General features: G+C 42.3%; 1 protein-coding gene across 7 annotated transcripts in view; it reads right to left on the bottom strand.

Annotated features, from left to right (window-relative positions):
• The window catches only part of TXNRD1 (thioredoxin reductase 1), a 119,139-nt gene that overhangs the window by 70,644 nt on the left and 26,647 nt on the right, over nt 1-21,848 (bottom strand). For 2 of the 7 annotated variants that reach the window (XM_033951474.1, XM_033951476.1), the window contains exons 1-3: nt 13,099-13,179; nt 7,473-7,533; nt 5,950-5,981 (exon numbers count right to left, since the gene is read on the bottom strand). Coding sequence is in view for 5 of the 7 variants with exons in the window: in XM_033951470.1 (XP_033807361.1) it covers nt 7,473-7,533; nt 13,099-13,292 (255 nt within the window). In the remaining 2 variants the exon portion in view is untranslated. Of the gene's footprint in view, nt 1-5,949; nt 5,982-7,472; nt 7,534-13,098; nt 13,293-17,977; nt 18,071-21,363; nt 21,608-21,848 lie in introns of those variants that run through there. The other 5 variants (XM_033951472.1, XM_033951470.1, XM_033951471.1 and 2 more) reach the window with 4 other exon arrangements.

Below are 21,848 nucleotides of genomic sequence, written 5' to 3'. Positions count from 1 at the left end.
GATGGGGCAGACTAGATGGGCCATTTGGTCTTTATCTGCCATCATGTTTCTATGTTTCTAAAGCAGAAACCAGAAATGACAAAAGGTAGAAAAAAGAGGTTTTTGCTGTTGCTTAGTTTAGAATAAGGTAATATTGTAGCAGTATTGATAAACATTTATACTATACATAGAAAATGGAAATGGGATCTCTTAGAGAGAGGAAGAAATAATGGATACTGTGGATGGATAGACTGGATGTGTCATTTGGCCTTTATCTGCCATCATCTTTCAATGTTTCTATTTTTATTGGACTACTAACTTTCAGAGATCAAAACCCCCTTCCTCAAGTCAGGACAGGATACCATAACAGAAATATCTTGGCAAAGGAGGTTTTGGCCTCTGAAAGCTAATTGAAAAATGGATTAGACCAATAAAATGGTATTTTCTTGTTTTTCATTTATTTGTTTTATTTCTATTTGTTAATTTGTACAGTGGTGATTGTTGTTGTATTTGTCTTTTTTTTTTCAAATTTATATCTGTTATCTTTATTTTGCACAGTATTAGGAGACATCACTGTTTATGTGGTGTTGCATTGTATGCAGAATCTGGCTTCTTGACGGTTCAGTCTTCATATTAGTTTGTGATTAGTTATTCCATACTGGACGAGGGTGTATCTGTATTCTGTGTGTATGACATTGACATGGTTTTCTATTAGCATTGACTGGGCAGGATCCATCTGTATTAATTTGGCTTGTTTAGTTTTACAATGGGTATATTGATGTTCCAGTGCTCACTGTTTTTCCTAGGTGCACCTTTGTTGTGTGACTTGTGGATTATTACCAAAAACAATTTTTTTATATGGAGGAGGAGGAGGGAGTTAAAAAATGATCGACCCTTGATATCAAATATATTAGGTACACCACTGCATGGAGCACAATGGTTTGTAAGTCTGAAATACAAGTTATTCTCAATCTGAGAATACTGTTTTATGTTAAATCTTACTTATTGAACACAGCGATAAACATTCAAGAAAACCATACAATACCTCATTTTTTTACTTATAAATTTTTAAACCTTTTTTAAACCCTGCTAAGTTAATTACTTTCACCACATTCTCTGGCAACATATTCCAGAATTTAACCACATACTGAGTGAAGAAATATTTTCTCCGGTTTGTTTTAACTTCTTAGTAGCTCCATTGCATGCGCCCCTAGTCCTAGTATTTTTAGAAAGAGTAAACAAGTGATTCATGTCTACCCATTCCACTCCACTTAGTATTTTATAGACTTCTACCATATCTCTCCTGAGCCATCTCTTTTCTAGGCTGAAAAGTCCTAGCTGCTTTAGCCTTTCTTCATAGGGAAGACATCCCATCCCTTTTATCATTTTCGTTGCCCTTCTCTGTACCTTTTCTAATTCCGCTATATCTTTTTTGAGATGTGGCAACCATGGAGAGATACAAAGGAATTATAACATTCTCATCTTTGTTTTCCATTCTTTTCCTGATCATTTCTAACATTCTGTTTGTTTTCTTAGCCAGCACTAAACACTGAGCTGAGGGTTTCAACGTATCCTCAATGATGTCACCCTCTTTCCCATTACCCCACAGACTTCTGTCTAATCCCACTCAATTCCTAACCCATCCATCCCCCCCAACTTTGACCTACAAATCTCTACAGTCCAGAGAAGAATATAATTAACCTATTTAATAATCATATAGGATCAAAAGCCTTCATAACTGTAATTTATTCAGAATCAAACTTTGGGTACTTTGAGACAGCCAATGGAGATAAGGAGACCAAATCAAAAGAAAACACTTCCTTTGTTTGTAAGTGAGGAGTGTTTCTTTCGCTCCCCATCTGAGATTCCTGTTTTAAACAAGAATTTCAGAAGAGTCAGCCAGTAAATAAATACGTACAAGTGGTGCCTCGCATAACGAACGCCTCGCACAGCGAACGCTTCACACAACGAACTTTATGTCTTGCTCCCTACAACGAACTTCGTTTCACACAACGAAGTCGCCCGAGCTGCATCCGCGCCTACTGCTGATGCGTTGGGGGGGGGCGGATCTGCGCTTGCTTCGCGCAGCGCCCGGGTGCTGCACGCGCTGTCCGGCGGAAGAAAGGCGAGCGAGAGGGGGAAGACGGAACACCAGGAGGCGGGCAGAGTGCGAGAGGGGGGGAGGGCCAAGCGACAGAAGAGTGAAGGTCGGGCCGGAGCCTCGCGAAGCCCTCCTTCCCCCCCTCTCTGCTCCACAAAAACAAACCAGGACGGTTTCTCTGCTCGTCGCCTCTTCTTCCCTAGGTTTCGGTTCCCCCTTTTCTTTTTTTTTTTCTTTTAGTTATTATGTAAATTAAGTCAACGTTTACTCTTTTGCTCGCGACAAAGGACGCGCGGAGTTGTACACGGCCTCCTCCTCCTCCCTGTTCCCCACCCCCCCTTCCAAAAGCCGACGAACATGTCGAACCTCAGCAAAAGCACGGGCAGCAGGAGGGACACCAAGATGCGCATACGGGCTTTTCCTGTAAGTAGTGACCGGAGTGGTGGGGGTGGGTAGAATAAGTGATGACCGCATTCGGGGGTACGAGGCCGTTAGGCCTCGCCGTTTTTGTGCAGTTCTTGATGGGGTTGGAGAGGCAGGCGCTTCCGCCTAGATCTCCGGGGCCAGGTTACTGTTTGGTGCTTGACAGGCTGATGCGGTGCTGTGGAGGGGAGAGCACTGGGAGACACAGGTCGGGGAAAAGAGAGGCCTGTTTCCTGCAGCAGTCTGTTTACTTCCCCGATGCTAAAAAAAAAAAAAAAAAGAACAGTTCCCCTCATGTGGTGAAGCATCCTCCCCCCTCTTGATCTCCTGAAATAACGCCTGTGGAAGCTGAAGCTTTTGTAGCAGGGACAGCACTGGAGTCGTCGGCTCCAGCAGAGACGGCTCTTAATCCCCGGTAGTCGGGTGCATGCGGCGAGGTAAGTGGTGGGGGGGATTGCTGCGAGTACAGAAATGGCTACGATATGAGGGGGGTGCTTTCTGCCCATCAGGGTTAGACGTACTGAAGAGCGGGGCCAGCAATGCAGACGTCGCTGTGTGCCAAGGGATGTTAGACTGGGGAGGGAGGAATTATTTCCGGTTCCATTTCTTACAGGGGGAAAAAAAAATACACCAAGTAACTGAACTAAACTTGGCAATAGAAATCCCGTTTAAATGAGGTGGGGATGCTGATCAAAACGCTGCCTTTGAGAGCACTGATGGGGATTTTATGAGACTCTACTTAGTCTGTCTTTAAATTTAAAAAATGTGTGTTTTTAGATGTATCTAAATGAAAATAATAACAAAAAATTTATCTTTTTTATGTCATCTTAGCATATTTTATGCTGCAGAACGAATTATTTTTTTTTACATGTATTCTTATGGGAAAACGCGTTTCACATAACGAACTTTTCGCATAACAAACTTGCTCCTGGAACGAATTAAGTTCATTGTGTGAGGCACCACTGTACTTTCAATGGCCCACAGGATCTCTGAACAGTACTACATATCAGTAAAAATACATTTTTTTCCATATAAAATACGCCAAAGTTGCTGTCACATCAAGGGTAATAAACCATCCAAATTTCCTCAGCATTTTATATACTTAAATTTCTTTTTTTTTTTTTTAAATCATTTTTATCAGGAAGGATTCAACAAGAGAACGAGAACAACCCAAACATCGAAATACAGATATAGGATACACAGAATCAATGCAGGTATGGAGGATAAAAGTACATTCTCCACTAACAGCTACAAAATGAGTCAAGAAATACAGAGCATTTGGAGAAGTCCAGCATTCTTCACCTTTGCACAATTCAAGGAACGATGGGGAGTTCCTAACAACCAATTTTTTTGCCTACTTGCAGGCCCGGCATTATTTCTTGAGTCTTCTTCCACTGCACGAGACCGAGCGGTTGTGTGGCCCCCTGGATGAGTACTTCTTTCACATACCAACTTCTGCGGGTTCTCTCTCCGCTTGATAATTGGTGACCTGTTCTGCTACATCCATGGTAATCCTCTCTAACCTGCGGGACGCGTGGAATCGTGATCTCTCTGCTCACTATACGCCTGAAGCTTTTCGAGAGCTTTTTCATACTTTGCATGTTTTTGTGAAGTCCGTGGCTTGGCAGGAAACTCAGTTCAAAGTCTTGCATAGGGCGTATAGGACTCTGGGGTGACGCGTTATGTAGCAAATGTAAAGGGGCCCCTGGGACACTCTTACATTCCTTTTTGGAGTGTCCCAAACTTACCATTTGGAACACTTCTTTTGTGCAGCTTCGACTGGTCTTGCAGAAAGATCTGGAGTGGGATTATAAAACGCTGCTCTTAAGTGACCAGACGTTGCTGGTGGATCGGGGCCTCATGGCACCACAGAGGCGATTTATCTATATGGCCTTATTGACTGTTAAAAGAACCATATTACAGCATTGGATACATGACGGGGTTATTCATCTGGAGACCTGGTTGGGTCAGATGTCTGACTTAAATTTCTTATTGGTGAATATGCAACGTCAAAATAATAATTCAATTAATATATGCAACCTTTTGGAACTGAACGAGTCAATAACATCACTGCCACTAGGCCACTATTTTACATTTTCTCCCTCTCCTTTCTCCCCTCCCCCACCCTTTATTTATATCACTGATGGCTTTGGGAGTCTTCCATTCTTTGGATCCCTGGATGATGATTAGTCATTTCCTTATGTCACTTCCTCCTTCCTCACCTACATCAAGGAACTGGACCTTCATAGCCACCCTTCACAGTCCCTCTTACATTTGTGACATTCCCATCCTCTTCTGTGAAGCAGAGAATTTAACTGCCAGCAGGTTATTCATGTTTAATTCCCAGCTGTTAATAAACAGTGATCAGAGCTCTCCATTTCATAATAAACTAAGCCGGTTCTACCCTATTGGATCTATGACAACAGCTACAAAGCTACAGGTGCAGTGGGGAAAACCAGGATTGCTTCAGAATGTCCTTTAAGACATGGGCATTTCTTAAATCAACATTCTGGAATGAATTCACAGCCTGGATTGCAGTTAAGTGCTGATTCTGCCCTGTCTGCCAAATGGACCACAGCAGACAGCAGACGTTTTGAACTTAGCCATATAAAAAGGCCATCTTTCTAGTGCTAATGTGGCTTTCTCTCTACTGGGTGTTTAGTATGAATGTCTAATGTACTAGAATAAGAAATAGAACTTTATGCATTACTGTGAACCATCTCTGAACAGTTAAAAGATGTTACACAGAACAGTTCACGGAGAAGGAAGCTGGAAATGTTTGATAGATAATGTTAATGGTTTTTAAAAAAAAAATTGATATACCACTAACAGCTTCTGACAATTCTAAAGGGTTTACAATTATAAAAATCATTTAAAGGAAAGGAACTCCATAAAAATAAAGAAGATACAGTCATAGACTATTCATAAAAGATAATCATTAATTAAAATTTTTTTAAAAAACTGCTTTCATGCCTTCCAAGTTTTATCCACGCCTACCATTCAAAGTCTTCTAATAAATGTGGTCATTCTGAGGAATGTCCTTCGCAAAAGTTTGTTGGTAAAAGAAGAATTTTAACAATGTGTTTTTTTTTAGTTTTTAAAAAAATTTTATTTATAAGTTTTCAATTTATACATTCAAGATTAAACTTCTACAGAAAGAAGATTCAAGACAAAGAAAACAGTATTATATACATCAATCCTTTCAAAGCAAATAAGAAATAATTAACTAACTTAAATCTTCTCAAGTCCTCAAAGGATCCAAAATGTGAATTAAGAGCGAGATAGAAAGAAAATACTTCTTATAAGAATCAATTAGCTAACAAAAGGTTAGGGCATCTAATTTTCATTAAGCACTGTCCTTCTCCAGACAAGATAGGGACAGGAATGTTGTCAATTGGTGAGGCTCAAAGAAGACAAATTTCTGAGTTTTATATTGAATTACACACTTGCACGGATGACGAAGAAAAAAAGGTAGCCCCTAAAACCAAAACACCAGGTTTTAATAACAGAAATTCTCTTCTACGCCTTTGTGTATACCTTGCTAGATCTAGGAACATTTGTATCTTATAACCTAGGAATTCTTTTTGCTTATTTTTGTAAAACATTCTCAAAAGAGTAAGAGCTACTACAGTCAGTAATAAAGTAGCTGTAACAGCTACTTCTCTATCAAATGTTTCCAATAAGGTTGATATGTTCATAGGTTCCTGATTTGTCCCTTGTTGGTTATCCTGCGTCTTACTTGGAAGATAATAAACTTGTGTGAATGGAGGTAATAAAGCCTCAGGAAGCTCCAAGATTTCCAAGAGGTAACGTTTCAACATTTCTCTAGGAGTTACCGTAGTAACCCTAGGGAAATTAAACAATCTAAGATTATTGTTCCTGGAGAAGTTCTCAAGTTTTACAATGTTTTTAAAGGCTTTAAAATCGGGTTCCAGTCTCAGATAACTAGAAAGTTGGTACAGATGGTATGACAAATCTGTTATTTTGCCAAGATCTAAGGGAGCGAGATGGAACATGAGGAATTATTAAATTATTCAGATAACTAGGTCCTTGAGAATGAAATAATTTATGTATAACTGCTAGGATTTTGAACTGTATCCACCCAGACCCCACAAGTACCTTTTTAGTTGGCTGACCAGAGGGATGTTTACTCCCTCCGGCCGGCATGCCCGCCTCCACTGAATGGCAGGCTTTCCCCTTCCTGGTGCATTGTGGGATGCACCAGGAATGGGCCTAAGGGCCTGATTGGCCCTGGCGCTTAAGGCCCCTCCTGTAGGAGGGGCTTTAGGCACCTGGGCCAACCGGAATCTTAGGCCCATCTCCCAGTGCATTCTGGGAAGCACTGGGAGTGGCCTACGATTCTGATTGGCCGATGAAGAGTTTGGTGTGTTAGACTGCATATACTGTATAAACTTTGGTGTATGCAGCGGCACCAGCTGAGGTCTAAATTGATTAATTCAGAGCACAATATTGGATTATATTGAACGGTGGCTCTGAATAAAGTATTAAGTGCTGGTTGCATAACTGATGTTTTTTAGTCATCTTTTTTTAGCCATCTTTTTTCAGTGTGATGCCTTATGGTTATTCTTTTTGTAGGTTTTCATGTAGTGGTTAACGATCCAAATTATTTGGTGTCTATCCAATCACACTTAAAATCATGAAGGCAAGAAATGTTGTTGATCTCTGTCCAGTGAGCTTAAACACTTAAAGGCCTTCAAAAGATTAACTGTAATTGTACAGATACCAACCAATCTGGATTGAGTACAGCCACATAAAATCTAGAATCACCCTAAAGAAAGCCACAGAAAAACAGTTGAAATTAGTCAAGCAAATTCAGGCATGACAATTCTAAATTCAGGCATTCACCTAGACAGCTTCAGGTACCATGACACTAGCTGTGGAAGCCTAAGAGAATCTGTCAATATCTTTATGTACACACAAGAATTTCATGCGTAGCAAAGATCCTTACCTAATTGGTCTAGTTCAAGGGTAAAATAGAGCATACCCATTGAGGTAAACAAGTTCTTTACCTGCAACAAGAAAGAGAAAGAATAATTTCAATGAAAAATGTGTGTGTGACCCATCGAGCAAAAGATTACCAAAAATGGAGTACACTTCTCCCTCTGTATTCGCAGTTTCAGCAATCGCGGTTTCGATTATTCGCAGTTTTTAGCTTGCTGGTTCCTCCCCCCCCAAATTACATCAGCTTGCATAGAGAAATCGCTGATTCCAAGCGTTTACAGAGAAAATGGCTGATTCCCAGCACTTTCTTCACTGTGTTTTGCCTCTCCTTGAGGAACAGGCCAGGTCTCCCACCATGTTATTTGCGGTTTCACCATATTCACGATGGTTTTTAATAGAAAACAACGAATAACATATGAAAAAGTAATTCGCGGTTTTCCAGTATTTGCGGGTCTGTTAATCCCCTATCACAGCGAATACAGAGAGAGAAGTATACGTGCAGTAGTGTAGTAAGGGGGGGGGACAGTCCGCCCCGGGCTCCATTTTGGTAGGACACCGGCTCCCCTCCTTTTCTCTGCCCCCGCTCCTTCCCACTCCTCCATGACCACGCGCGTGCCTTCACTTCCCTCCCCCCCCCACTGTACCTCTAGCTCTTCGTCAGTGAGAGGTGCAGCTCTGACCTGCTGCTCACGCTAGCATTGGCGCTCCATCTGACGTCACTTCCAGGTCCCATGCCTAGGAAGCAACATCAGAGGGAGAGCCGACGCTGGCAACAAGCTGGTAATGCTGCTCACGCCGGGGAAGTTAAAGAGGTATGGGGGAAGGAATCGGGATATGTGTACAGCAGGGGAGCTGGGGAGGGGCACCACTGCCCTGGGCACCTCTCACCCTCACTATGTCACTGGGTATGTAATGTATTTATAACACGAGATAGAGGTTTATCAACTGTATAATCCTACAAAATTTCAGCTTCAAGTATGGACTACACTTCCCCCTCTGTATTTATGGGGGTTCGGGGCAGAGCCAGCCTGCGAATATTAAAAAACTGCAAATAATATTTGGCCCGGTTCTGCCCCTAACCCCCACTTCCCCCAGCTATTTTAAGCCCTGAAAGCCCCCCTTAAGCCTTACCTGGTGGTCTAGCGGGTTTTCGGGGCAGGAGCGATTTTCCTACGCTCCTACCCCATGCACATCGCTCACAGGAAATGGTTGCCTTGAGCTCCCATAGTCTCTCAAGCCATTTCCTGTGAGCGATGTGCATGGGGAGGAGCGTGGGAAGTTCACTCCTGCCCCGAAAACCCGCTAGACTACGCTTAAGGGGGGGCTTACAGGGCTTAAAATAGCCTGAAAAATGAAAATGTATTTTTTGATCTAAAACCGCGAATAAGCGAATCCGTAGATACGGAATTCGCGAATACGGAGGGGGAAGAGTAATTACATCTTTTAAAAAATAAGAACCATTTATCAATAAAAAAGTAATTAAGCCCACAAATCATATACCCAATTTTAGGTACCAGCATTTTTTAGACTCTAGAGTCTTCTAGAGCATGAAAAACATTAAAGTTGTGAAAAGAAATTGCATAGCTTCATTCGACTGACCCTATAGCCCACAAAATGTTAAAAAATAAAAATTGCAAAATTTACCCTACCAAGCTTTTATAACCCTTATCTCGGTTATTAGTAACTCCACTTTTAGTACTTTTACACTCAGCAGATCAATTAGTGCCAATAATTAGGATGCCTAAGTAAAAAGTACAAAGGTGCTTATTTTAAGCTGATTTTCTAAAGTCAACATAGGCATCCATCTATGTTCTCTCGTAAAATAGGCACCCTGACCGGACTCAACCAAGCTATAGTTTTACTCTGTGCAATTTGCCCACTGCCTTGCTCCTCCTGTTTTGCCACCACTATTGAAAAAGATGGTGGGCTGAGAGCATGTTTGAGCCCTTCCACATATATGCCCTGTATGGCCACACCGCTCTCACAGCCCTTGGTAGGGTGCTGCTCCCAGATCCAGCCAACCCACAAATTGCACATGCTCTAAAGGTGTAGATCTGTGTGTAGATCATGTATGAACACATCTAGAATTTTTCTAATGCATTTATACATTGTAATTCCAGCTCTGCTCTGCCTAAATTACACCTTCAGGAATGTCTACTCACAAGTCACTTAAAAGTATGTGCAGACTTTCTGTACATGCACTTATGTGTACATAGAGTCCTGCAATTTTATAAAATCTTTTTTTGTATGTGAAACATGCTTCACCCATGGCATAGCCCAGACCAGCCCAGGCCATAGCAAAGCCACAGGCCCACCCACTTTGAACTCAGGTCCATCCAGCTGCAGAACAACTGTGATGTGACTGGCAAGGATTCCCAAGCCCTGCCAGCTGAACACTCCTGGCTTTTCTCCCTCCCCCAAACCAATGGAGTGGTGGGGTCTTTTAACTACACTCCCCCAACCTCCTCCCTCCAGTCCTTCATCAGCTGCCTACGCCAGCTCTGAGTCTTCCCTCTGATGTAAATTCCTGTTTAAGGGACCAGCAAGTTATAACAAAGGGAAGGCTTAGGGCCAGTACAAACATCAGGTATGAGTCACTGTTTGCTACTGGCAAAGAACTGAAGGACTTAAAAGGTACTGAGGGGCTAGGGGAGTGCAATTAAAGACCCCTCCAACAATAGCCTGTGGGAGAAAGAAGGGAGATAGGCCGGGTGGGGGCAGGGTTCTTGTGTGTATCCACTTTGAGTTCAGGCCTGCCCAAAACTGGGTATCTGGCCTTGCCCCTGACAGAAAATCTTACTCCATACTGCTCGAGTGCTTTTCTTCCCAACCCCCACCGCTTCCATTATTTTTGAAGACAATAAAGAAGCTGATTGGCAAACAGAATGTAAAGTGCTTCCTGTATAAGTTGATCATCATGATGACTGAGGTCTAGATTCTCAAAAAACGCATTAAAAATGACAGGCTTTAGGGGGGGGAGTGTCCAAGATGGCGATGGGACTGGTTTGCTGCTAATGCAACATCTTTTTTCCTCAAAAATTATGCCGCATACTAAGCGCAAAGGCGCAGTCCGGCTGGGACCCTCACCAGCAGACTTTCAACACTGATGCGCCAGACTACGTTGGATTTTACAGCCAGAACTCCTCCGATAATGGAGTGTGGGGCTTGCAAGCATTGGCATCTCGGGACTTGGATGCCACGCCAGAGCCGGAAGTTTCACTCTCGCCTCCTGACCCGGTAGTATCTCCCCACCCCCCACGGACGCCTCGTTTATGCTGCAGAAAGGCCCCGATACTGAGGTGGTTGTAGGTTCTAATTTGCTAGAGGGAAGAAGGACAGAGAAAGGAACTGCAGGGAAAAAGAGTCAACTAGAGGCCATGGGTGGCATCCCAAGCCCCCCTCCCCCCCTCGAAGGTAATTTTGCTGGATGTATGGAAGACGCTCCAGAGAATGGACAGTACTATTCAAAAGACAGCAGAGGAAACTATGACATTGGTAAGCAAGGTAGACTCTAACAAAGACTGCTGAAAATTTAAAAATAGAAAATGAAGCCAAGTATGTAAACATCAGTGAAGAAATAACTGCTCTAAAATCTATATCTGAAAGTGTAATTAAAGATAAACTGTTGGTTCACAAAAAAAATAGAGCAATTGGAGAACTATAATAGAAGACTGAACTTGGGATTATTAAACTTCCAGAGATCTTCAGCGATTTCTTCAGTAGAAATGTTCAGGAAATATCTATTTGAAGTATTGAGTTTTGCTCCTGAGACTATTCCTCCCCTTAAACAAAATCTACTATTTGCCTGGTCCTGTGAAGAAAATTGGGAGCGAGACTCCAGAAGTTATTCAACATCCACAAAATCAACCTTTTGATCTGGGCAATATATTTGCAATCCTTGAAAAGTCTATAACAATTGAGGAGAGAGCAACCTTGCTTATTTCATTTGTTTTTAGCAGGATCTTATTTTCGGAATGCACAAACTCCTTTCTATGGACAACAGATTTAGATTTACCCTGTTGTTAACAAAACTACCCAAGATAGGAGGAAAATATTTCTAGCAATGAGGCAAAAAATGAAATATTTGGGGGCTACTTTTCAACTAGCATACCCATGCAAGTACCCCATTAAATATTTAGGAGCAAAATATACTTTCTTTGTGCCAGACCATCTTCGGAGCTTTCTGGATATGAAGAAGGACTTAAAGGGTGAAATATGTAATGAGAAAAAAGAGGAGTAGTTTCTGTTAAAGCCATTTCTTTTCTTTTTATCTTGTAAGTTAATTAAGTTCCCAAGTTTCGGGGTTCCACCCCCCCACAGGATTGTTGGGGGTCTAATAAGATTATTAATTATTGCTTTATCTGATTTTCCTATGTATTGTTACCTTTCGTTTTGCCTAACCAAGTGTATTACTTGTTAATGATTCTCAAATAAATAATTTTTTTTTCTTTTTTAAAAGACAACGGGCTGCTATCGCCTGCCATTCAGGTAGCAAATTATAAAAAGCGAGTCAGTCTCCACAAAATGCTCATGTAAATGAGGTTGGCGGAGAGTAGTGAAGACTCGCTAAATTTGCATGTGCCCATCACTGGTAATAGCGATGGGCGCATGCGCAGAAAACCCCCCGTAATAAAAAAAACAACCCAAACACATAACAGTGGGAGAAATGTTCAATCTCTCCTGCTGTCAACCAACACCCTCCCCCCACCCGGCAGCAGTAGAGATGCCCACTCCCTCCCACTACTAAGTGAACCTCCCCACCTCCAGCAGCAGGAGAGATGCCCACTCTCTCCCACTGCCAAGTGAAACACCCCCCCCCCCAAGTAGGGGGAGATATGCCCATTCTCTCCTACTGCCATACAACACATACCCCTGCAGCGGGAGATATGCCCACCCTCCCTCTCCTGCTGCCAAACGAACTCCCCCACCCTTGTCCGGGTGAAACCACACCCACACTTAGCCTTGGGCGAGCTTAAGCGGCTCTACATGCCTCCCTAGGCTTGCAAAAGCACCTACAATGTAGGCAGCCTGCCTTGGGGTGTTTGGGTGTTTTTAATGTGCTTCCTGATTGGCTGGTTACACAGTGGTAGGATGCCTACTGCTGCCTACAATCTGGACACTGTTTATAGAATTTGCCCCTTTGGGCCTAATTCTATAAGTGGCACCTAGTCGAATTCCATATACAACTCCAAATTGTATAATTGACTTTTAATTGGCATTTAATTGAAAATGCTATTAATGTCCATTTAAATAAATAAATTTAACAATAATTGATGTGCGCAGAATTCAGCGCAGTCACCATTGACTCCTACGTCAAGGCGCCTACCAGTGCCTAACCATGTCTATCTGAAAAGTGGGTGTGGTTAGGGGCAGCAGTAAATTACGCCAGAAAAAACCCTGGCCATTAGGCGTCTACCAATAGGATGCCTCCTAGCGCTTCAACCCACTTAGGCGTCGCTAGGCGCAGTTCTATAAAAAACACCTAATTGTTAATTGATAATCTCAACCACGCGGACTGGTGCCTAAGAATTAGGCAATGTTTACAGAATCAGGCCCCCTGAGAAAAACAATTGCGCACAGCTTCTGACAAAGACCGCGTTACATGCAGATTTGAAATGCGAACATTACTGTACCTCAGTGCAATGACTGCATGTTGTTTTACTGAACACCATAATGGGGTTAATATCTATGTAGGACAGCACTTCTAGCTTCAGGTCATTTTTCTCACGTTTTCTATTGAATGCAGTGCCCTTTCCATTGCAGGGAGAAGGAACAGATTTCACAGGTTTTTTTTCTTCTTGTATCACATCACGAAGGTCTTCTTTGACTATTAAAAATGCAAGCAGAATAAAGCCGTTACTACAGAGAAGGGAAGTGGATTACCTGTATGTGTTAACAACTAATGACAAGAAACCTTTTTGAGCTCTGGAGTCAGAAAGTACCCTTACACGTAGCCACGATGCCAACAAAACCACAGTAAAGAAACTGAAATGTTCGACTTCCTTATTGTTACGGAGTTGTCTTCTTTGAGCATCTACCCTCTAATTGTGTAAAATGCCCTAAAAATTGAGCACCCAAATTGCATGCGCAATTTAATTGAAAAAGCTAATTAGCATTGATAAGTGAAATTTTAAGAACATAAGACTACAAGACATTCAGAAAAGAAATAAAAACTATACTTTTCAAGAAATTCCTGAAGCAGCCATAACATCACGTACTCTTAATAACTCTAAAACTGACAATTGATCTACCCTTTACTTCACTAGTAATAACAACAGAGCTTCCATTGTGACCCCCTTCTTAATTCTTTTGCAAACCGCCTTACCCTTAACAACCCGTGAAATGTTTAAAAGATCTACTACTTACCTCTAGCTAATCAATAGTTCTCCCATTGTAACACCGTTTTTATTAATCTTTTGTAATCCACCTTGAACCGCAAGGTAATGGCGGAATAGAAATCCCTAATGTAATGTAATGTAATGCTGCTGGGTCAGATCAGTGGTCCATCGTGCCCAGCAGTCCGCTCACGTGGCGGCCCTTAGGTCAAAGACCAGTGCCCTGAGACTAGCCTTACCTGCGTACGTTCTGGTTCAGCAGGAACTCGTCTAACTTTGTCTTGAATCCCTGGAGGGTGTTTTCCACTATAACAGCCTCCGGAAGAGCATTCCAGTTTTCTACCACTCTCTGGGTGAAGAAGAACTTCCTTACGTTTGTATAGAATCTATCCCCTTTTAAACTTTAGAGAGTGCCTTCTCGTTCTCTCCACCTTGGAGAGGGTGAACAACCTGTCTTTATCTACCAAGTCTATTCTCTTCATTATCTTGAACATTTCGATCAAGTCCTCTCTCAGTCTCCTCTTTTCAAGGGAGAAGAGGCCCAGTTTCACTAACCTCTCACTGGACGGCAACTCCTTCAGCCCTTTAACCATTTTGGTCCCTCTTCTCTGGACCCTTTCGAGTAGCACTGTGTTCTTCTTCATGTACGGCGACTAGTGCTGGACGCAGTACTCCAGATGAGGGCGTACCATGGCCCAGTACAGCGGCATGATAACAAGCAAATATTGGTGCTAATTACTATAGAATCAATTACAAGTTACATGGCTAAATTTTATGTGCGAGTCCAAAAAGGGGGCACGAAAAGGGGCAGGTCATGGGGAGATCAGGGTGTTACTTTAAGTTACACTTGTAATTGCAAAATAAGGGTATCTGCACCTAAATTTAGGTGAAGCATTTGCACATTTTTTTGGTGCAAATGGCCATGCCTAAATTTATAAGCACCAGCCTCGTCATTGGTCCATTTTATATTCATAAAGTGCTTAATAGTGCTTTATAATTTCATGTAAACAGTACTCATCTCTTTATATAAATGCGGCTAGGGATACATACTCCGACATAAGACTATGTTTCGCCACAGGCTTTTTCAAGGATTTCCCCCCTTCAGATGCTGGTTCCATGCTATCCCGAGAGCATGGTAAACGCGGGATATCATGGAACCGGCATCTAAAGGAGGAAATCCTTGAAAAAGCCTGTGGCGAAACATAGTCCTATGTCGGAGTATGTATCCCTAGCCGCATTTATATAAAGAGATGAGTACTGTTTACATGAAATTATAAAGCACTATTAAGCACTTTATGAATATAAAATGGACCAATGACGAGGCTGGTGCTTATAAATTTAGGCATGGTCATTTGCACCAAAAAAATGTGCAAATATGCTTCACCTAAATTTAGGTGCAGATTCCCTTATTTTGCAATTACAAGTGTAACTTAAAGTAACACCCTGATCTCCCCATGACCTGCCCCTTTTTGGACTCGCACATAAAATTTAGGCATGTAACTTGTAATTTGCACTTTATGAATATAAAATGGACCAATGACGAGGCTGGTGCTTATAAACTATGCGTGTCAAAACTTTATAGTACACACAGGGGCACCGCTGAGGTCCGAGAGAGAGAGTGATATTTAAGGTATATGGTGGAAATTACTGGTTTGAAAATATTAACCTTAAATAAAGAAATATAAAGTTTAAAGCTTTGGATATTTTGCCATGCCTAAATTTAAGGCTCCTCTTACTAAGGTGCATTAGCGTTTTAAGCGCACGAATGATATTACCACACGCTACGCGGCTAGAACTAACGCCAGCTCAATGCTGGCATTAAAGTCTAGCGCATGCGGCTATTCAGCGCGCATTATTCCGCATGTTAATGCCCTAACACAGCTTAGTAAAAGGAGCCCTTAGTCATGGTCCCAGGGCTTAAGTGCTGTTCTATAAATCATGTCTAACTTTAAGCGTGACTTAAAGAATAGTACTTTTTAGGTGCCAATTTTTTGGGCACCATATATAGAATTTAGCCCTTAAAGACATTTTGGGACTGCATTATGATTTTAACAGTATTTCATTTGTATTCAACTACTACCGGACAAACCCATAATCCAATGGGTCTGCAGTAAAGAAAGTGAAAACCAAAACAAGAAAAAACTGCAGAACACAGTACAAGATGCAGGCATTGCTTATTTCAATAAACAATTTGCTGCGCACAAATAAACCACCTTAGGTAGGTAAAGGGACCCGACACGGTCATAGCTTTTTGAGCAGCAACACGTCTTACCATACACCGCAGCCAATACACCAGGCAAAACTGTTGCGTATATCCATAATAATAAAAGGCTAAGCATGCATGCACTTTTCAAAAATCGCGATTCCTGGTGGCGTGAAGTGTGCTTCTGTGTCACACCTCACGGCGCCTGCGCTAGCTGGAGGCGCGTGTTCCAGAGACCACTCCCTCCCGCTGCCGCTGCTCTTCAAAGCAGCCTGCTGAGATTCGCCAGCCGCTGTAGCGAACCTCGCAGGCCGCTCTCCACCTTCCCGATGCAGATAAAAAGGAAATCCAAGTAGGACGGAGGCTGCGATCGGCAGCGACTGCTGCTACTCCTCCAGCCGCCTAGCTCCTTTCTGCCGGCCCCGGACAGCAGCCCCCTCCACCCCATCCTGATCACGAGGGAGATCCTGCAAGGGGAAGGGGAAAGGGAGGAAGCGTCTCTAGCACCCGTTAATGTAACGGGCTTAAAGAGCTAGTGTATATACATATATATATTTTAAACCACCATCGTAGGGATCCCTGATGAAACATGGACCGTGTCGGGTCCCTTTACCTACCTAAGGTGGTTTATTTGTGCGCAACAAATTGTTTATTGACGTACACATTCCCTGCATCTTGTACTGTGTTCTGCAGTTTTTTCTTGTTTTGGTTATACTACTATGACTACTTCTATAGCACTGCTAGAAGTACGCAGGATACCTATAACCAGTTGTGACTTTTCTATTGCAAATGACTCCTGGTGCAGGTATGAAGCCAAAATACAGCTGTTGTTGGGTCATTTATCAGTTGTCTTTTCAATAAAGAACTTTTCTCCTTTACTGTGGTTTTGTTGGTTTATTAACTGCAAGGGACATCTCTTCTTCTTGTTGGGGCTACCAAAACATCTAGAACAGTGGTCTCAAACTTGCAGCCCGGGGGCCACATGCGGCCCGCCAGGTACTATTTTGAGACCCTCAGTATGTTTATCATAATCACAGATGTAAAGTAAAACAGTTTCTTGATCATATGTCTCTTTAACTATAAATGACAATATTATTATTAAGACTTAGCTAAAAGGAAAGATTTATAAACTATAAAGGAGTTTTACCTCATGCAAAATTGTCATTTCTTTAATAAGACATTAGCTATTTTTTCTGAGGCCCTCCAAGTATCTACAAATCCAAAATGTGGCCCTGCAAAGGGTTTGAATTTGACACCACTGATCTAGAACTACCAGTTCTGTAGATACCAGCATCAGATGGGAGTTATGTCTATTGGGTACTAGAAGAACCGACTGTGAGTATCACTTGGGATTTCAATGCCACGATTCACCGTGCCTGAATAGGGATGCCACTGGAAGGAATGTTGTCAAGGACCTGTGCTGTTACCACCTTGAAATACCTAAAAAGTAGGGGTGTGCCGTCGGAAAATGTTAAGTGTCATGTTGTCACCCGTGTCATTTCTATGAATGTTTGCTTTTTTCGAGGGTTTTCTTTCATTTTGATATTATAGGAGGAATGTCATTAAGAGTGCATGCTCTTATGAAAAGAGCAATCACTGTTCATAAAAAGCAAAGCTTGAAATTAGCTTTAAACACGCTGTTCCAAGCAGATGATACAGCATCTATAAAATGCCAGTATCAATATGTAAAAACTTAACACATAGAAACACAATAGCAGATAAAGGCCAAATGGCCCATCTAGTCTGCCTGTCCGCAGTAACCATTATCTCAATAGGGCCAATCACCGCCTCCTGAACCACAGGTAGCAGTGCTCTGGAAAGAAGAATAAAATCAATCCGAGAAACCGTTCCATGGGCCCTGGAAAGATGAGAATAATCCCGCTCCATTGGGTGCAAAACTCTCCAAACATCCAACAAAGTCAAGCGAAGAAGCCAAAAGCTGAGCCCCAGAACAGGCCTTAAGGGCCTCCCTACCTGAGGAAGAGGAACGATCCAGCCTTAGGTCCGGAACCTCATTAAAGTCCCCCCCAAGCAGCAGGGGAATATCTCCAAATTGTAGCAAAAGAGTACGCAGCTTCCTAAAAAAATTGGCAAAGGGATTATTTGGAGCATAACCGAAGTGATAAGATAGCGGCCCTCAGGGTCCTTAAGAACCCTGTGAGTTCGCAGTTGAAAGCCCCTTGCGAAAGTGAATCACCACCCTGTCCTTCCCCCCCAGAGCCGGAGCCTCCAAATGGTCACCCACCCAACAAGTACAGAGCTTCCTGCCGAGTTTCCTGTAGGAAAGCCAAGGAAGCTCGTTTCCGATTCAGCAGCTGTAAAATTTTATAGCGTTTAATCAGTGAATGAATACCCCCCACATTCCAAGAAATCAATTTATGTTCCAGGAAAGACTAGGTAAAGAGAAAGTAGCAAGTATAATAGAACCCATGTAGCAGAACCAGAGAAGTGTCCCAGCCACCCCCCCCCAGCCATAGCAACCACCAAGGATACCACCACTGCCCCACCTGTCTGAACCCAGGAATACCCCAGCCCCCAAGGAACCCGCCCCTCCCGAAAGAACCCCACCCTACCCACTTCCCTGTCGCCCATCCCTAATACCACAACCCAAAGGTTGCCACTTCCAGAAAGCAAAATACACCTACTACAGGATCCCAAAAATGCTACAAACCCCCTCCCCCCTCCGCACTCCACACTCCAAAAGGAAGCAGCCCCCACAGGGAACAAACCCCCAAAGCCACTGGTGAAAAGAGGAAACCCCAACACGGGGAGGGAGCAGCCAAGGAAGAAGCAATAAACAAAGAGAAGAGAAACCGGGCTCCCCCTTCCCTAAAAGCCTAATAATCTAGCACCCCAAGAAGAAGAAAGAGAGAGAGAGAAAAATAATAAAACCCCAGGAAATAAAAAGCTCCAGAGACCCCAAGCCCAACTCCTCCCCGTACCCAACCCAAGAACCAAGAGTTCAGAAGCAAGGTAAAAGGGGAAAGGACTCCAGAATCATGGTTATAAGCAGATTTTATGTATGTGATATGGAAACCGCATAGCTGTAAGCGGTATATAATTTTTTAAATAAATAAATAAACAAAAAGAAGTAGCATCAGCACTAGCTGGTCACGTTTAACTATCGTGCAATCATTTTAAAGCAGGGGTTGTCAATAGAGAATGACACAGTGATAAAAATCATCACCGTTCCCGTCCCCGCGGATAACGGCGGGAAACAATCCCATGTCAATGTTTAGTGTCCTATTTCAACTCAATCCTTCTATACCAGCATTCTTCAATGCAAAACTTGAGGGTCAGTGGTTATACCCATTCATATCTTCCCTCTCTTCTTAAAGAATGACTAGGAGATGGTTTCCCACGGTTATCCACGGGGACGATGATGAATTTATTCACCATGTCATTCTCTAGTTCTCAACTCAGTCCTCAAGAGAACACCCAGCTATAGGAGCCAACTTTTTTCCAATAACTGAGGGTGCTGAATCCATCAGATATCGGGTGAAGGCCTCCGCTCAATACTGTGAGTGTTCTAGCACCCACAGAGCCCCACAAAGTTGGCTTCTATGCACCCAGCCATTCAATGTTTCATGACACCCACAATGAATAAACATGAGACAGATTTGCATGCGCTATCTATCTCATCCATATTATTGTGGGTATCCCGACACCCTGACTGGCCACGTATATCTGGACGACTGGGTTGAGAACAACTGCTTTAAAGTAGTCTCCTTATTCTTATGATTGTAGTGGGGGGGGGAAGGATAGGAAGGGATTTGTTATTTGTAGCCAGCCCAGTAATGTAAATCTTTTTCTATATGATTCGCTTGAGCATTTCAGATGTACATTCAAAATAGCTAGCAAGTTTCTTATTATCATAGACAGCAGAATAAGATGGACCACTAGAGCAGTGGTAAACCACCCAGTTCACACCCAGCCAGTCAGGTTTTTTAGGATATCCACAATGAATACACATAAGATAGTTTTGCATGCACTGCCTCCTTGGTATGTAAATATGTTTCATGCATATTTACTGTGTGTCTCAAGGACTGGGTTGATAGGGTTACAGGATGTCTGGGAAATCCCGGACATGACCTCTTTTTTAAGAGGGAATTTCCCAAACCCGGCAATTTTCCTGGGTTTTGGAAAGCCACATGCAACGGATGCATCTGGAGGGCCTTCAACAAGCATGCACCGACGACGTCATATGCATCCACGCTTGCAGGCGGCCTGGAGGTCAGCAAAAAAGAGACAAGGCTTTTGGGGGGCAGGGCTGGAGGCGGGACGGGGCAGGTTGGGAGGCAGAACAGGGCGGGGCAATGTGACTGGGTATTCCCATCCTTAAATATGGGTTGAGAACCCCTGTGCAAGGGCATCAGCTGACTACCTGTTTACCTCCACAGGGGCAAAAGCAGATTTTTACGCACACACATCAACAAAAAAGGGTTTTTGCTGCACCTGCTTGTTACAGTAAAATAATTTAATTTAATTCTTATATACCGCTAATAACCATGAGGTTTCTAAGCGGTTTACAAAAATGATGCATTAAAGATACAATAAATAAAAACTAAATAAATAAGATAGGTACTTGGAAATTCCCTAACTGTCCCAAAGGCTCACAATCTAACTAAAGTACCTGACGAAACGGTATGAAAAATAAAAAGACAGAGGTAGAGATAGAGATAGAAATGAAATATTCCAACAAGTAATGAATAAATAATTTAAAGATAGAATTAAAATAATAATTAAAGTAAACAAAATAGAGATAAAAATAAGCATAGAGAGAAACAGAAACACACTCCAAAAAAGCATCAAGATCTTTGACTTGTAATTATTATGATCATTTAACACCAGATCTTAAATGCCTTTCCGGAATACATCATATTCCTATCCCTCTCCATACCCACCTCCATCTCCCAATTCACTTCAACCACCATTCCCATTGCACTGATTTGAAAGGTTGAAAGTTTTCCTTAATTTATGAACTTTTATCTTTACCTTCATGTGATAAAGGGTACATGATAAACAGAGCCTCTTCATTATGGGCTATCATGGGCTTTTAACATCTGGCTCAGCTACATTACAAAACCCTTCTTTGATGTATAATGAAACGCAAGTGTTTTTCTTTGTGGCATAAAAAAAGAGATGCAAAAGCGTCAGCAGGCTTGCTTACAAACAAAATTGGTTTCAGCAAACAACTGCAAAAAGCCTTTGATACATCAGAATCTATAACTTTAAAGTCTACCCCATGAAAATGATGCTTTCAATTTGCAAGTCATGTGCATGTTTACTCATCCCTCAGTACTAAATTTATACTCATATTATACTAATCCACTGCAGTGACTGTGTGTATGTTTACTCACAGGACTGGATTCATACTTTTTAGGTTTCTTTGGACAAGGCTGACTTTAGTAGTATGTGATATGTGTTTCCGCATTACTTCCAACCATAGCTTCTCAGAATATATCTTTCCCCAGATAGGAATAATGCCATTGACCATAATGCTCTGGGGATCTCCTGCCCAACCATGGAAAGTGTCACTCTTTCTTCTTCCATGGGTACAAGATAAACCAGGTTGTTCAGCTTTGTAAAACGAAATTCATCCTCCTAGAAAACAACAAAATACCAACCATAACCAACATTGAAATCAACGCAATCAACTACCCCATACAAACCACCCTAAAACTGCTAGGAATAACTATTGACAGATGCTGCACCATGCAACCGCAAATCAATAAAACAATACAAAAGTCATTCTTAGTCATGAGAAACTTAAGACAAGTTCGGAAATTCTTCGAGAAAACTCAATTCCAGCTCATAGTTGAGTCCTTAATACTAGGCCTACTTG

The sequence above is a fragment of the Geotrypetes seraphini genome, chromosome 7 (genome assembly GCF_902459505.1).
Source record: "Geotrypetes seraphini chromosome 7, aGeoSer1.1, whole genome shotgun sequence".
NCBI classification, from domain to species: Eukaryota; Metazoa; Chordata; class Amphibia; order Gymnophiona; family Dermophiidae; genus Geotrypetes; species Geotrypetes seraphini.
This window is presented reverse-complemented; position numbering and strand designations above follow the sequence as displayed.